Source organism: Dermacentor albipictus, chromosome 2, assembly GCF_038994185.2.
Source record: "Dermacentor albipictus isolate Rhodes 1998 colony chromosome 2, USDA_Dalb.pri_finalv2, whole genome shotgun sequence".
Lineage (NCBI taxonomy): Eukaryota > Metazoa > Arthropoda > Arachnida > Ixodida > Ixodidae > Dermacentor > Dermacentor albipictus.
In genome coordinates, this window is record NC_091822.1 from 72,129,766 (window position 1) to 72,146,864 (window position 17,099).

The 17,099-nt window shown below is 46.2% G+C and overlaps 1 protein-coding gene across 3 annotated transcripts in view; it reads left to right on the forward strand.

The window, feature by feature from the left end:
- Positions 1-17,099, forward strand: part of LOC135908253 (monocarboxylate transporter 12-like) — a 65,853-nt gene that overhangs the window by 29,459 nt on the left and 19,295 nt on the right. Inside the window, exon 2 of one of the 3 annotated variants that reach the window (XM_065440024.1) lies at positions 14,524-14,734. In XM_065440024.1, coding sequence (XP_065296096.1) covers positions 14,524-14,734 — 211 coding nt within the window. Of the gene's footprint in view, positions 1-14,483; positions 14,735-17,099 lie in introns of all 3 variants that reach the window. The other 2 variants (XM_065440023.1, XM_070532915.1) reach the window with 2 other exon arrangements.

Below are 17,099 nucleotides of genomic sequence, written 5' to 3' on the forward strand. Positions count from 1 at the left end.
TCTAGAAGAGTTGACTGTTGGGCTAGTTGGTCATCCATATTTGAAGTAGTAGCTGAGCGCAAATAAAACCACGGACACAAGGAAGGACACAAGTTCCTTGTCTGTCTTCTTTTTGTCTGTGGTTTTATTTGCGCTAAGCTACTACTTCAAATAAGGTCTGGACTTCATTGTTCCGTTTTCCCATCCGGTCTGACTGTGGTCTTCTGGAGAACTGCCGCTCTTGCTTCGTTCGTACTGCGTGGGCGCCCTCCCTGATTGGTCCATCTATCACCTGTTATACGTTGCGTACCTCTATCTCAGCGGCTAGGGCGGCATCCTCTGCTTCCTGCATCATGAGAGTGTGCCTTGCTAACAGATTGCGACGCACTTCTGCATCCCGTAGACCGCAGACAAGCCTGTCATGCAGCATTCTCTCTAGCGCCTGGCCAAAATTGCTCCTATTAGCCATCTTCTGTAGCTCGATAATGAAGTCGCTTGTCGACTCGTCAGCTTGTTGATTCCTTGTGAAAAGCCGATAAGACTCCGTTATCTCGTTGCCTTTCGGTGCGAAGTACTCGGCCAGTTCTTTAATTGCTGCTTAGTACGTCAGATCCTGAATCTTGTCAGGCATACAACGGCCTTATAGGAAATTTACCGTCTTGGTACTAAGGGCGGCAACAAGTAAGGCCCGACTGTTCTTCGGATCTGCAATCTCGTGGCCTTCGAAAAAAAGGTCCTAATCGCACCTGACCTGCGTCCCGCTTGTCGTGCCCTTCGTCAAAAATAGGTGGCCGGCTTGCGTCGCCATGGTTTACCCTGGGCGTGGGGGTTAGTCCTCGTCGACACTGAAATAATGGGCGCAGGAAAAGGAATGAACGCAAATGTTTTGAGTCAGCTGTTTAAGTAGTCAACTTTGGCGTGGTGTCTTGTGACTCAGGCATTGATGGATGCGCTAATGGCGTGCGTGAATTGCTGACATTACATCACAAGCTCTCTTTGATCTCTCGAGATTTAAGAGTTAAGGAAAGGGGCATCTTCCGCAACTTCTATGACAAGTATGTCCTCGCTGTCCGTCACCCGTGCTTGTGTCCACGGGGAAGGTTCCAGAGGCGTTCATTATCACGGAATGCCTGGCAAATTCTATTACCTGTAGGAAAAGAGCGATTCCTAATCCTGGCAATTTCTCGCTGACGTGCATGGTGCCCGTAAAACAAAACAATTCACACTCTCTCTTCGGACGAAAGACTCGGCATTTCCAGTTTACGTGACGCTGGTAGATCTCCGTATTGTCTTAGGGATGCAGAAAAAGTTCTGCTGATCGCTATAGACAGGCGAATCAGAAACGACTTTCCTTGGACATGGGGCACAACCCGGTGATATTTACTCATCCTTTGCTCACGCACAAACGCCGATAACGCTGCGACGCTGTGGTAAAAGCGAAGCGCTGCAGGTTTGGGAGTAAAACCATGCCCAGAAGAAGACGACGAGCGACAGTCTCGCTTGCGAAAGCCCGTCTGTAATTTTAAGTCTTTTTTAACAAGTGTAGAGTTCATTTGTGCGTTTTGTGCCTCTCTCTCACCGAACGCCGGTCTGGGGCTCACCATCCCGCGAGAGAAGCACAGCAAGCAGCTCCCGAAGCGCACCGGACCAAAGCAGCACGGCGAGCCTCCGCTGTCGCCTGCCCGTCGTGATACTCTGATGGCATCCATTGCAAGCAATCAGCAATCAGATCAATATGTTCCTTCTGTAGAACACAGAGAAAATGAGAAAGCAAGGGAAAGCCTACGTGAGGTAGAGCGCGAGACAAGGGAATCTACAGGAGACAACGAAGAGATGAGCCAGACAGCCTTTACTGTTGTCTCTTACAAAATGAAAAAAGCCGCAGGTATTCCTGTCATATTGGTGGTGGTGACGAGTGGTGTTTGACCATTGACCATCTCACGGAATTCCTTTGGAACACGGTGCGAACATCCCTTCCGAAAGGCACAAGAAGTATTCCTGCATAAGGAAAGCTGCTGGTCCCTGGAGACGTCGTTTTGGATTCAAAGCATGAGAAGACCTTGCGCCTTGGGCCTATGTTTTGCCTCGACCCGGGTCTGAGAACCGTTGAAAAGTTGGCCTTCGCCCATAATGTGTCATCTAAGGCTCTGCCCGAGGACAGAACTAGGTGTGTATCAGAGTGTGCTGACGCTGCGGCTAGTAGTAGCAGCGCTAAAGTGCGCAGCAATAGATTTCGATTGCTGGTGGATTACTTGGTTGATAGCCGTTTGCGCGTCATACAATCTGACAAAGAAGGTTACTTTGTTATACTTTCTGAGGAACAGTTTTCAAACAAGGCGCTTGAGGCAATAGGCAAACATTTTAAAGTGACTAGTAAGGAACCGGTAACGAATAAGAAGGAAGCCGTTTCATTATTGAAAGGCATGGGGCTTCTAAGTTTGGCAAATAAAGTTAAGGAATCAGAGCGCTCTTTGCTTGAAATTTTCTTCTCGGCAAAAACGCATAAGCCCAGCATTCCTTTTCGAGCAATAGTCTCCGAACGCCAAGCTTGGCAATTGGTGGTATCATATTACATCAATAAGCATTTGTCGGCACTTTCGGTGACTGACCCGTTTGTTGTGCCCAACTTGGAGGCAGTTGTAAAGTTTCTCTTGAAAAGCAACACGGCTTCATGCTTTGGTTTTAGCATAGACGTGGTCGATTTATTCTATTCTCTTCCCTATAATCAAATTCTGCAATGTGTGCAGAATTGCATCTCAGACCGAAACGATGAGTGCGCATTCAAAAATAATTGTGGCATTTCGAGTGGGTCTTGCATGGAACTTTTATCCTTCTATTTAGAGAATACCTATGTAATGTGGGAAGATAAAGTATTCAAGCAAAAGTCGGGGGTGTGTATTGGTGCCAAAATTGCCCCAATACTTAGTAACATTTTTCTAAGTTATGTTGACAGGAAAGTAGAGAATGACCTAAATGGAAGGTTTATTCGAATTCCTCGATACCTGGACGACTTCCTAATTATAGTTAAGTCTAAAGGTGCTGAATGTGTGCCTGACTTACTCGATGTTTTTTCTAAGCATGGGTCTGGACTGAGCTTCACACATGAGATCCCTCAGAGCAACGTCCTGCAGTTCTTGGATCTCAGTTTGATCTTTTTGTCTAATCATGTATGCTGGCGATAAGCACCCAGGAGTGAAAAACCTCTTGTAAACTACGCATGTTGTCACTCTAAGCTTGTTAAATTCGGAATTATAACAGGATGTATTGGTATGGCTGTTACGAAATCGTGTACTCATCAAATGTCCAGTAGCCTGATGGTCCAAGCCCAGAGATGCAGAGAGGCCGGTTTTCAAGATTAGGTAATTGTGGCTGGTGCTAATAAGAATATAAAAACGCTGAAATGTTCGGAACAGCCTAAAGAAAATGTCGCGGAGAAAAACGTTGTTGTCATGCCTTATGAGCACGCGTTGTCACATCGTTTTAAGAGAGTAGGGGCCAAGTAAGGTGTGAGAGTCGTTTTTTTCTGCTCCGATGAAGCTGCGTAAATTAGGGGCAGCAGTTCAGAGGAAGCAGGAAGGCGTTAAACGGAATGCTGCTTGCAAAGTAAATCATCTCAATGAGTACATCAGTTGCAAGAAGGGTGCTGTCTACCAAATTCCTTTATCTTGTGGCCAAACACACATACGCCAGACAGGCCGTTGCATCAATATTAGACTAATGGAGCATGCCAATTCATTAGACAAAAAAGACAATAACCTGGCGAAGCATTGCAGAATTTGTAAATGCGTACGTTTCTTTGACGATACAAAATTGTAATTTTTTCATAGTTACAAGACTACCAGAGAAGTCGCTGAAGCATTTCTTATCATCAGAAAATCTAATAGTTGCGTTAGCAAAACATCTTTAATCTTGTCGGCGAAAGAAATGGCATTGCTGCATAAAGGGTAGACTGCAAGGCAGGTACAACGCGTGCGAATGTTGGCTGTCCATAGTTTGTATCTGATCATCGATGTATGACCGGGCGCATGCGTGCCCAGTTTTGTACGTATAAATGTTGACTTCTTACTTCAAATAAATCAGTTGTAAGTTCAGCGCCGTGTTTGTCTCCTCCTCATTCTGGTCCTGTCGTTTAGCGCTGTTTGAATTTTCTGGTTACCATGCAACACCAACTCGCCCAATCCGCTGCCCTTCTGCAGTTATATTCAAGCCAACTCAGCCTGACAGCAGCTTATGGAAAGTAAACCCAAATCCTCTGGCTTCTGCGGTCGTGACGACAGCTCAAGGAAAGACACTCAGCCATCGTCTCAACCAGGATGGCAGCCTCATGGTGACAGTGTCTACACTTCCTGCCGCTAATCGCCTCCTCACAGTGACAGATCTATGGGTATTCCTGTAGAACCTCGAGTTCCATACTCCTACTCTGCCCCGTACGGGAGGATACAGGACGTTCCCGTTGAGTACTCGTATGACGACCTCAAGCAGCATTTGAGCGAACAAGGAGTCATATCTGCTAAAAGGCAAGTTTTGTACTTCCCTAATGATATCGCATGGTAATGGAAACCCGAAGATGCTCGGTCATCCTTGAATTCTCTAAGGATGCCCCTCTACCAAACCGAGTGTCGCTTGGTTTCTATAGTGATCCTTTGATGAAATACATGGGGGCCGCTACTCAATGTTTCAGACTTCAACGACATGGGCATAAGTACTGTAAAGGCCCCATCCGCTGCAAGATATGCGCTAGTGCACATACGCATAAGGAGTGTACGTCATATTCCCAGCCTCGATGTGCAAACTGTGTAGTTGAGCATGTTGCATCATGCGGAGGGTGTGCCGTAAAGAAATCAGCCACCCTTGACAATGGAGCAAGTCCCCGGAAAAGTGCGGAAACGACGAGAACCAAGACCGAATCCGGAGACTAAACCAAAAGCAACACGACACGCTGCAGCTTAGCGACACGGCTTCGAAAAAGTTATTAATCAAAAGACTAGCGCAAATAACAGGGACACAGACAGAGGAGGCGACAGGTTTAGCGCTCGTCCTGTCGCCTCCTCTGTCTGTGTCCCTGTTATTTGCGCTAGTCTTTTGAATAATGATGTCACACCAACTAGCTCAGCTTTCTGTCTTGATCGAAAAAGTCCTTCGCCTGAGTCGTGAGAGAAAACCAGCAAAGTCCCTCATCTGCAAAGAGTCTATCAAAGCCCTCAAAAGATATAGCCGCAAGCCCACAGCAACAACAAGTATCCCCAAGTTCGCAGCAGAAGAACATGAAGAACCGAGAAAAGCTGTTAGATGGTAGCGCTGTAAATGAGATATCAAGTATGCTGATTCCCATGATGTTCGCAGCAATCGAGGCTATTCTCCGTGCCAGTCCATTGTTTAAAACCCTGAGGTTGGGGCCATCCTGGCTTTGAAAGCACTGGTGTCGTCTTCTTTCACGGCGAAACGCCGTGATTCTTCGCAGTAACAACGATGGCTTTGCCAACATTCGCTTCACAAGTGGTGACCACCAACAAACACTTCCGCACATGTACTACATTCCACTGGAACGCTCGCGGCTTACGCTCGAAGTTAGCAGACTTGTTAGCAGAACTACCTTTAGCGAGTGTACCGATTCCCTTTTATGGTTATTTCCGAGTCTCGGGTCTACGAGCAGTTTAGGATAAAAGGTTATAATTTTCATCTCTCAAGGCGACAAATTGGAATTAGCCGACTGCTCGTTAGATTTCGCAACGACGTGCCTGCCTCTGTGATTGACATAGCACCACATGACAAGAATGAAGATATTTGCACAACCATAGTGATTGCATCTAAAGTGTTTATTCTGATCGGCGTCTACTTGGAATCAGGATCACCCTTTGACGTGTCAAGATTGGAAAACTTTTTGACAAGCACTCAACCTCGACATACTATTCGTGGTGATTTTAACGCACATAACGAGATCTGGGGCAGTTCACATACATGTTTTCTGGGTGCTAAGCTGGCGAACCTTCGTGCAAGATACAATATATAGCCCTTGAACAATGGCAGCATAACATACTTGAAAAATATGAAAACTGTTAGCTACATTGACGTCACATTCGGATCAACTCAAGTTGCCCTTATGTTCGGATGCTGTACAGATTTCGAGACTTGATACCCGATCCTAATCTCTGCCCTTCATTTTCCGACGTCGCCCAGAAAAGTTAAACTTAAATCGGCAGACTGGGAAGCTTACAGAGCAGCCGCAGACAAAGGCATCTCAGCCTCGACTATGATTGCAGATTTAATACCGACGATATCTTAGTGCCTCAAACACAGTACCCGCTCCGCCACTAAGCGTTGTGAGATGCCTACAAACGACCAGGAATTAGAAAGGTTATGTGCCATTCGAAGGTGTGCCGAAAGGAAGGCCCTACATACTAAGAATACCGAAGACCTCAGAGCTTGTCGACGGGCACAAAGACATATATGGCGTTACCTCGCCAAACTGAAGCGAAAAAGGTGGAGGGACTTTTGGGGGACAATGGACATACGCAACCGCTGAGCAAAATCTGGCGAGTCATCAGAGGCAATCGCAAAGAGCCGCAACAGCTTTATCCTTTTATCGCCCTCTCATTACATGAGCTCGTATCCCTGAAAGAGGTGGCAGAGCAGTACGGTATAGGCTTCTTTCCAGCGGGACACCACCTTCTCAGCAAATTGCAAGTCACCAGACTAGTGCGCCTCGATCGGCCCTTCCTGAATTTGAATTACCGTATACAATTGAAGAACTCACGGCAGTGATCGGCGACGCAAACAAGCGATCGTCACCTGGCCATGACAATGTGAATTATGAAGCGCTCCCAAATCTATGCCACTCATCTCGCCTGCGCCTTCTGGAGTACTACAATGCCTCATGGACAACTGGTAAGATTCCCACGGAATGGAAGCTTGCCAAAGTTATTCCTATTCTGAAGCCAGGGAAGCAGCCGACAAATTACGCCTCCTTCAGACCCATATCTGTGCTTTGCTGCGTAGGCAAGCTATTCGAAAAAATTATTCACAAACGACTAAATTGCTTACTAGAAACTACAAAAGTTTACCCGGAGGACATGAATCGCTTCCGGCAAAATAGGTCCACAATTGATAATGGCATTGCCTTGGTCTCATCAATTGAAGAGGAATTGGTCTGTGGAAACACACCTATAGCATTATTTTTGGACATTAACGCAGCATATGATTCCGTCTATCATAAAGCAATATTTGACGCTTTGGATATCCTTGGTCTTGGAGGACGGCTTTATGCATGGAGTGAAGACTATCTTCAAGGACGCCAACTTTTATTGCGTGCCCCGAATGGCGCCACGGCGCTTTATACCGTCGAGAAGGGAGTGCCGCAAGGAGCTGCGTAAAGCCCAGTATTATTTAATTTATTCATCATTTATCTGAGAAGAAACCTGCCCCGTGGCGTCAAAATCACACTGTTTGCGGACGACATCTGCATTTGGAGTGCGGCACTTTCCCGCAGTACCACCCAACGACGTCTCCAGAGAGCGCTGGCAAATATATCGGCCTACCTAAATCCAAGGGGTCTGAAATCGCCCCCCGACAAAAGCGTTGCTATGGGTTCCACGCGGAGGTGTATGGAAAAATATTCACTAGTGTTGGGAGGTCGTACCCTTCCATACATCAAGACGCAATGATTTCTTGGAGTGACGATCAATACGAACCTCACATGGTCGCCTGAAGTGAAAAACTGAGTGATAAGATTTCCTCGGTGTCGCCCGTATTCCGATTTTTAGCCGGGTCACGGTGGGGCAGCAACTGTCGATCAATGGTGCTCCTCCATAAGACCTACGTCGACGAAACACTACGGTATTACCTCCCGATCCTGCACAAAATGTCTCCCACAATCAAGTGAAAACTTGAGGCAGCACGGGACAACTGCCTTTCCGCATGTCTAGGCCTTCCAAAGGGGTGGTCCCGCTCAGGAAGTGCAGCAGAAGCTGGATGCCTGCCTCTTGAAGTGCTATCTTCACAGGAGACATATCGAATTCACCTCCGACACGTCATTCATACGAACACCCACTTTTTTAAGGATATTTCTAGAATCCGTGCTACATCCAGCTTTGGACAGGCCGTCGGAAGCATGTCTATTTGTACTCCTGCTCAGGCGTGGAAAATTATGCCACGAAACATTTCACCATGGACGCTGTCCCCACTGGAAATCGTGCCACATATCCTTGGAATCAGGGCAAAAAAGAAGATGCCTCATGCTGCGACTTATCAAATAGCTTTGGAATATATGCACAAAGAATACGCGGCCGTAACGCACATTTTCAATGATGGCTCTACAACTCCACATCGCTCATCGTGCGGACTTTTTGTTCCCTCTGCAGGGCAACGAGTCTCGTTTCGTCTTGAGCGAGCGACATCATACACTTCAGCAGAGCTATATGGCATAAAGGAGGCCCTTGCGTATGTACTTCGACAGCAGTCGCCAACGGCATGGGTGATCTTCACGGATTCAAAAGCAGCCCAACAAAGTATGTGGAAAAGACACAATCACTGTAATAATCAACCTGCAGCCTTTGACATTGCTTATGAACACCACAAGGCTAAGATTGCTGGACATTGCATCAAGCTGCAGTGGATACCTGGCCATGCCGGTATTTCGGGAAATGAAAAAGTGGGTGAAGCTGCCTGAAATGGACTCGAATACCGCAATTTCAAAGAAAATTTTTTACGAAAGCCGACGCTTCAAATGTGGCGAAAAAATATGCCTATCAAGAAAAAGACCGCATCTGGAATCTGCCGCTTCACCAGGATAACTTCCTGCGGTACATTGACCCACCGATGAGACAGAAAATTCCACGACCACTTCCTTGACACTTCGAAACATTGTACCATCGTCTTCAACTGAATGTGGCATACACGAACAATGACCTGTAACGCATAGGGCTTACCACTAACCCCTACTGTGATAACTGTGGCAACTAAGAGAGAATTGAGCACATATGACATATTACTTCAAAACAGCGGCGGGTTTCGTATTTATTGTTGAAATACCTGTCAGAAATTGGTCTAATAGTAAAGCTTTAAAAATAGTACATTTCGTATACAAAAGCCTAAATTTATAGCCATGTCCCCTGTAAATATCAGTATCAAGTCCACTTGCACATTTCATATTTAATTTTCTTTTGTTTTTCTTCCACTCTCTTCTGAAATCTTTTAATCCCATTCCCCACCTCTATACAGAGTAGCATACCAGCGGTTGTATACGCGCCGGCAAAATTCTTTGTTTTTCTAATATAGAGTCTCTCTCATGTCAAACGGCCAAACGCGCTCGGCTCACCCACGCCTGCCGCCGTCGCGAGCGGTACCGCGCAGCGCAAGTTTGCCGATCGAAAGAACGAATGTGGCGCACAAGCTGCAAACCCCGTGGGCGAATCTACCTTGCGATGACGGTGCAAACTAACCACGCGCGCGGCTGTTCGCGCTGACAGCGCTTTTAACGCGACAGCGTTAAATAGCTCGTGTCGCAGAAAAGCCGGTGTCGTCGATGTCGGCGTCGGCGGCGTTGGCCGTGAGCGATAAATCCCAGAAGGCACTTCATAAATAAAAAACATCTTGCGAGATGGGCCGGTAGGAATCAAACCAGGGTCTGCGGAGTGTGAGATAGAGACGCTACCACTCAGCCACGATTTCGTTCCTTCAAAACGGGACAAAATCACCTCTAGCTAATGCGGTGTTGCCTTAGAAACGTGCCGTACAAACTTATACTGCGGCGTATATCGGTAATTATGACCATGTAACTTACAGAAGTCGCAGTTTCACGAGTAGCGAAGTACAGTTCCGCTACATTTCGTCTGCGCACACGCAGAGCCATCTTGCGGCAAACACAGAAGACCCCCGCCTCGCAATGGACGGCCCTGCCTCGACACATGGCGCGCCTCTCGCCCCATGATCGCGTCCGCCTTCATGGCGCTTCGGGGCCCGGCTATTTGTGCCGATCTCGACGTTTGGCTGGCGTAGCGCGTTTGAGTAGGCGGTGCGAACGGGGTGCGATAACGCTATCGCGTCCCACTCTTGAAGGTGAAGCTTAAGCGTCCTCCAATTTTTGGTTTGGGCGATGCGTGCGACAAGACTCCCCGTGAACTGCAATATTTTAGCTTCATTTTTATTGTTCCTTTTTTTTACCTTTCAAATGTAGGAACCAGAACAGAAGCGAAATTATCTCACTAGAGGGGTATCGCGCAGTGCGGCCATACAGGATGTGCGCGCCTGTCAATGGTGATGACTGGACGGGGCGCACTATACCTTCACTTATGCTTGGGCCACATGCTCCGCTGTTCACGTTTCATTTGACGCTGATAGTACATTAATCCGTCTTAATTCAACATAACCCACCTTCATCCTCCTTCATCGACCTTAGTCCACCGTAATCCTCTTTCATTCACCCTAATCAACGAAAGTTCTTCTGAATTCACCATAATACACCTTCATCGACTTTAATCCACGCTAATCCTCCTTAGTGCACGTTCATCCTCCTTAATTCACGTAATCATCCTTCATTCAGCTTAATCCTAATAATCCTCCATAATGCGCCCTAATCCACCTTCATCAACTTTAATCCGACATAATCCTCCCTAATGCACCTTGAACCTCTTTTATCCGCCCTACTCCTTTTTTTTACATTAACCCCCCTAATTAGCCATAATCCTCCCTAGCGCACCTTAATCCACCTTCATTCACTTTTATCACCTTCATCAGCTTTAATCATCCTTAATTCTCTGGAGTACACCTTAATACTCTTTACTAAACCCTAATTCATTTTAATCCAAATATGACAAAGAAGTCCGACACGGCTGTGGACGACACGAAGGACGCGGACAAAAAGACGCAGCAGCGTAGGCTTAGCCAGTCACACCAGGAACAGCGTCAAGCCCGAGCCCTACTTCAGTAGTATTGGCGATCCGGCTGTGGAGCTCTGCACGGCGCGCTTCTTCCTTGCACAACCATTAATCAATCATTACTTTGTTAATCAGTAATCATTTCTTTACACGGCTGCACATGCTATGGTTTGCTTCCGGCCTTCCTTCGGTCACGTGATATTCTCTGTACATGGCAGGGCGACTCTAAAACAGAGATCTAAGGCTTTCGCCTAATAAGCCACACACAAAGGGATGTGCCACAAGCAATACTAGATCAGACGCACTAAGTAAAGCATCTCATCATGCGGATGAAATATTGTCTGGAGTGCAGAACTCGCCTTAAAACTCATTTTACATCAGTATAGCCCGTTCATACGGCCCTAAGAGAATACCAACCTCCTCATAAACGTTGCATTCAGCAGTATGGATGCTGTTATCAGCATTTCTCAAAATTATCAACACCACTGGGGCGTGCAACTGGCCGAAAATAACGCGCCTCCATAGAATTCTGCGGCCCGTCCGCGGTAGCCCAGGAGAAAAAGCCTGCCATGCGCAGCCGGCGGGCGAGGAGAATTGAGGAGGAAAACGCCGTGAGGAGGAGAGTGTCGCTACTCTCAAATTATCAAGGGGTTCTAGAGCGCATCGCATCGACACGATGTCACCCTCGCTCTCGCCCTCCGAAGCTTGTGCTAATCTCATGTTCCTTGTCCGCGCAAGCTCTCGCCTGCGTTGTAACTGTGCCTCAGTAAGGCTACGGTGGCTGTAGTAAAGCCAAATCAAAACAAGCCAAGGCAACTCCCACTTTGAGCTACTAGGAGGCATTCGCCAAGCGTCACAGCGTGCTTGCTTGCCCGCGATGAGTTCATAATTTGAAGGACCGCTGAGCGCCGTTCAACACGACGTTAATGCTTTCGCATTCACGAATCGTGAGAACTGCTTAGGTGTCCCCGGCTTTTTACAAGGTAAAGCTTATCCACCTATAAAGCCAGCCAAATGATATTTTGTTGCCTGCTGACTGCTTTGCACACTTATGATCTACATTTTTATCAGCCGCACTTGAGTGAAGCTCTATGCAGCTGGAAAAGTGCGTAATTATTGTGCTGAGTCTGCGCTGCCCTATTTATAAACCGCTGTATAGCATTTTGTTCGCAGAGCGGTATAAGCAAAAATATTAGAATTACTATAGGGTCACAAATGAACGCTTTTAGGAAAAATTTTGGCTTCTTTTCCATAGAAATTTTTCCGGTTTCGCGAAAGACAGCATTCAAATGCGCGATTGACACTGTCTATATTCTGTGAATAACATGAAAATAATTTAGATATGTAACTAAATGATATTTGTGCAGAATTCATGAAGGCCAAGGAAGGCAGCGCGTCGGGTGCACAGCACAAAAGGCGTGCCTCGATATTCAGCTGGCAGCTCAATAATTTCGCTGAGTGCCATTGTGCACTGCGTACAGAATGACTTACCCCAATAACATTTCGACAAAGCCCATGTGGAGTATGGACACGCACCTGCATTCACATAAAAAATTTGAGCTTTTTTAAGCAGAGGAAACAATTTTTTCAGTGGCCAGAAACATTGCCATTACGTCCTATATAAGGAAAGAACAACACCTGCAGTTTTTGTCGCCAAAACAGATGCTCATGCCCACGGTTGACTATATTGTGAATATCACTGTTGAGCAGGTAATTAAACGTAGGTAAATATCAGGGCGCGGACTAATAATTTTATCTGTATTTCCAAAGTATTTTAGGCCAAATCATTCTTGAGCTGCCGCTTAAGAGTTTAGGCTAATTTCGCCAACATTCTGCGAAGAGCCGCGTTGAATTACGCAAAGCCGAGGTCCAAGTGTTTTAGCACTTTGGATTGCAGGCTTGGGCATTACCGCATGGATTGCTGTATTGCATCTTTCGACAGTTATCAGGGGGTTTTTATCCTCCTGCGCAGCATATCTAGTGAGATTTTACAGTTCTTGTGGACATAATTTAACTGCTCAAGCATACAAGGATTGATTTTATAAAAATATATTTACTGACGCCAGCTGAAAGATACCGTTACTGTTACATCGGTTTGGGAAGTAGGGAAAGGAGCATAATGAGCTTTATTTTGAAGCGACAGTTTGTATACGCCACCTTTCTATCTTTATGTTAATTTCTAAAAGGCACCATTACGCAGTATTACAGAAAGAGTGGGTCACAAATATGTATAAAAAATTGTAACAGGGTCTGAACTTGAAGCAGGCTTTGTTAGATTTGGTCCGAAAGTCGAGGGTAGGTCGTCAGACATATATTGTTGGGGAAACCGGTCCAGTCTTTGGCTGGTCCAGGAAAAAAGAAGCAGATATTTTTGTTTAGTTCTGCCCCGTACACGAAACACGTGAAATGAATGGCTAGTGAGATTAGATATGTAAACGGCAGCGGTTATGTTGGGCTCGCGATTATGTGTGGAACGAAAGAAGTTATGGACAAGGGATAGGGTGGCAGCACGGAGGCGAAAAGACAGTGTAGCTAAATCTCATTGTGCTTGTAGAGCGGGAAGGCTGATGTTACAGAGATATAAAGAATGACTGAACTATGCTTTACACTTATGCACTGATCAAATATAGCTGGCGAGATCAACATCGCAGGGATTCTGCACAAGGGCGCGTAATCTAGTTTTCATCCGACTAACGATATATAAGCTAGAAGTTTCAGATATTGTCCATTGCGCAGATAACGTGTAATAAAGCTCAATGTTTTGATCCCTGCTGAGATGATGTTGGCCAGAAGTGCGTTCCAAGATAGATGATAAGATTAGGTAACGCCAAGACATTGGTGCAAGGATACCAGTTGTGTTTCAGTGAAGTTGTAGGGCAATAAAATTCAGTTACAGCAGTGACTGAAGCATAGAATTGTCCATTTAGTACAGTTCAATGCCATTACTCATCATAGAACCATTTCTGGATGCGGTGGAGGTCTTCATTAGAGAAAATTTGGTTATATGGCTTCACTTAGTAATGGTCCTGCAGAGAGTATAATTGTCAGCAAACGAGCGAATATAAGATAAATTCATGGCAGATGGTTAATATACATTAAGAATAATAGTAGGCCAAGGGCAGAACCTCGACGTAAACCGGATGACAGGGATGTGGTTTTAGACTCATGGTTAACTAGACATACCTACTGGGCACGATTGGTCAAGAACTTGTAGATCCAAGAAAGTACGTTAGAGCATAAGATAAAACAGAATTTTAACATTAGGCACTAGCATGCTACTCTGTCGAAAGCCAAGGCACAAGAAAACTCGCATCAGGCAGAGTGTCAACGTCGAGTTTAACATGAGTATCGTGGATGAAGATTTCCACTTGTGTCTCGCAAAAGAAACCCCCACCTAACCCAAACAGGTAGGAACGAAACAAATCGACAATATTGCGAAAGGTATTTGTACGAGACGAAACGACGAGTTTTAGGAGTTGGCCAAATAATCTGATTATGGTGATAGGCCAGCAGTTTAGCGCCGAGTTCTTGTTAACGGATTTGAAGACCCTGTGCAGTCAAATTTATTGCGTCGCGATTTATTATTGTCGCGTGGTGCTGTCACAAAGCCACACTATTTTGTCTGTGTTTCAGCGAATCCCCCATGCGTGAACACCCTAAATATGGCTCGCAGATGCAGAGCGGCTCAGGTGGACGGCGGCGTTACGTGGACTTGGACACATGCTGGGGTGTGCCTTTAGCCACTTCCTGCATCACCTTCTTCTCCTGCATAGCCTCTAGCAGCTATGGGTACCTATACGTACTCTTCATGGAAAAGCATCACGTTGGGCGCGAGAAAGCTGCCTGGCCGCAGACTGCTCTCGCCATCTCTGGTGGATGTGCGGGTAATAAGCTTCACCCATATTCCTCAGTCTCGATGCTTGATTGCGTGCTTACGGGAATACACTCTAAATGCTCTAAAAACTCTAAATAATCAAAATACTCGAAAAACTTACCTCTTTGCACCCATCGTATTTGACGAGCTTTCGCGTTTCAAAGTCAAGCAATGCACCATGAGCCATGTCCCAGTAATGTTAACCAGCTAGGCTTCTGAATTAGACCTATACTGTCTTCATGGTTGTTGGCGCCAGGATTAAAATGATTCTCAACTGCTATAAACAGAGTGCTGGCAGTATTCCCAGATTACACCTCGCTTATTTTTTCTCTGGTTAGGACCTTTGTTACTCGTGGTGATATCTTTTGCTTTGCGTCACAGAATTCTATGGCGCTGTTTCTTTGGCCCATCTCTTGTGTCATAATTCTAATTCTTTGGAGCATCTTGGGAAGGTGCTTGGCAAATGTTATGTCATATACAATCAGTTCCATATTCTGCTCGATAGAATGCAGTGTATCGGTGACGTTCCTGTTCCGGAGCAGTAAGGCTGCCTAACTATTTAGGCCATGAGTGGAGTTCCTATCCGTACTCTAAATATGCACGTTGTGGCACAGCTTCAGAAAATAATTGTGCAAAATAGGTAGATTACGCCCACGCTTGTGTTTCTGTGACTATTTAAGTTCAATCTGAATAACTGTCAATTCAATGGTAAATCCGCAATTTGTCGTTGAAATTTTGGCAGGATTCATCATAACAAAAGTTGCCGCGGGCTCGCCATTGCCGGCATATCTGCAAAAACAGAATTTTCACCTCTATCCTAGACCATTGATCCACAAATTATTGTGCAATATGTGCGATTCTTTTACAAAAAAGCTTTTCGTATTCAAGACCATTTTGATGAATCAAAACAAGGTTAAATATTTAAATCCACCTGGCGATCAACGCTAGCATTGCCCAGGTGCCAATGACAATTTTCTTTCGCGAACTATTCCTCACAGGATTGTCACCGTAGAAATCTAATATGTTGCGAAGACCTCATTGCCGTAACGTCATGAGGTGCACTAATAAATCAACGGCAGAGTTAGGCTGATTGCATCGGCCCTGAAATAATGTGCTGCGACAAGAGTTAGTCCTCCAACTTGTCACAAAACCCTAACTTTCGCACAACTTCGGGAACTCCTCCATCCGTGAATAGGAAGGTCAAAACCATAATGCCGACGATGACGACCATAACAGCAGGAAAACAGCTTCAACAGCGGTATCACATAGACGACGGCAGGGCAGCGAAAACGGTGCGTATAGACTGGCATGACGACACTTTTTCAGCTGAAATTAACACAAGGGAACAGCATACTTGTGGCGGTAATGCGCCGAATGTCTGCTCTACTGCAAGCCATACTGCAACAGACATGTTCACCCTATAACAGCTAGCACCAGGACTAGCGTGGGCATTATTCTTGTTCTTGCCTCCTTAAAAAATATACAAAGGGTGTCTAGAAAGCTAGATATGCTTACCAGAGGTGTTCTAGTTCGCTTTAATGCGCTGCATGACAAACAGGCAAATTTATGGCGCTCAAACAATCCAGAGGTAGTGAGCAGCCCATACACCCGGCCAACTCTACCAGCATGTACGTGTAGTTAAGCGTTCAGTTTTTGGAGAGATCGGACATAGAACATTGTGTCTTGATAGCGGACGAGTGTCGAAACATTAAACCACGTTTCATGTTATAGCCTCTTTGTATACGATAGCGTGAACAGAGGGAAGGTGCTTTAATTCTTTGCCCGACTTGCTTCTCTCACCCTCGGACGACGACGAGAAAGAAGCGCTCGTCCCTAGTCAAAGATCGGCTCCGTGATTGCTAGCCAATTACGCAGTGCTAATTACCTCGAACCAAAGTTTTGCTTGCACCAATGTGTCCGTGAAGGCTAGCGGCATCGACTGGTACCAGCGGACCCCAGAGGTGCGTTTTTATTTGACACATTTCGTGAATACTTCTAGTGCCACCGTGCAAAGAATTGCTAGGCTTAGGCGTGTTGCGCGGACGCTAGGCCAACACCGTCGCAACGACAGTGGCCTGCCGTACATCTCGGCGGCTTCCGCTCGTCAACTCCGAGATGGAGGAGCCCTCTCAAACAACAATGATCGTGGACAATCACATGCGCGTTCAAGCTCAAGGAAAAGTGATAGCACCCGAAGAATAATACCAGAGCGACGCCGGATGGACGCTCGCGGGGGAACGCATGTCGAGGCTGCGCCAGCCGTCCCCCGCCAGCGGCAAGCCTGACGGACCCGGCGGGAGTCAAACAAGCACGAGGTCGAAATTCTACAGGAACGTCCACGCCTCGGCTATCAAGGAAGCACGCATGCCAGCCAT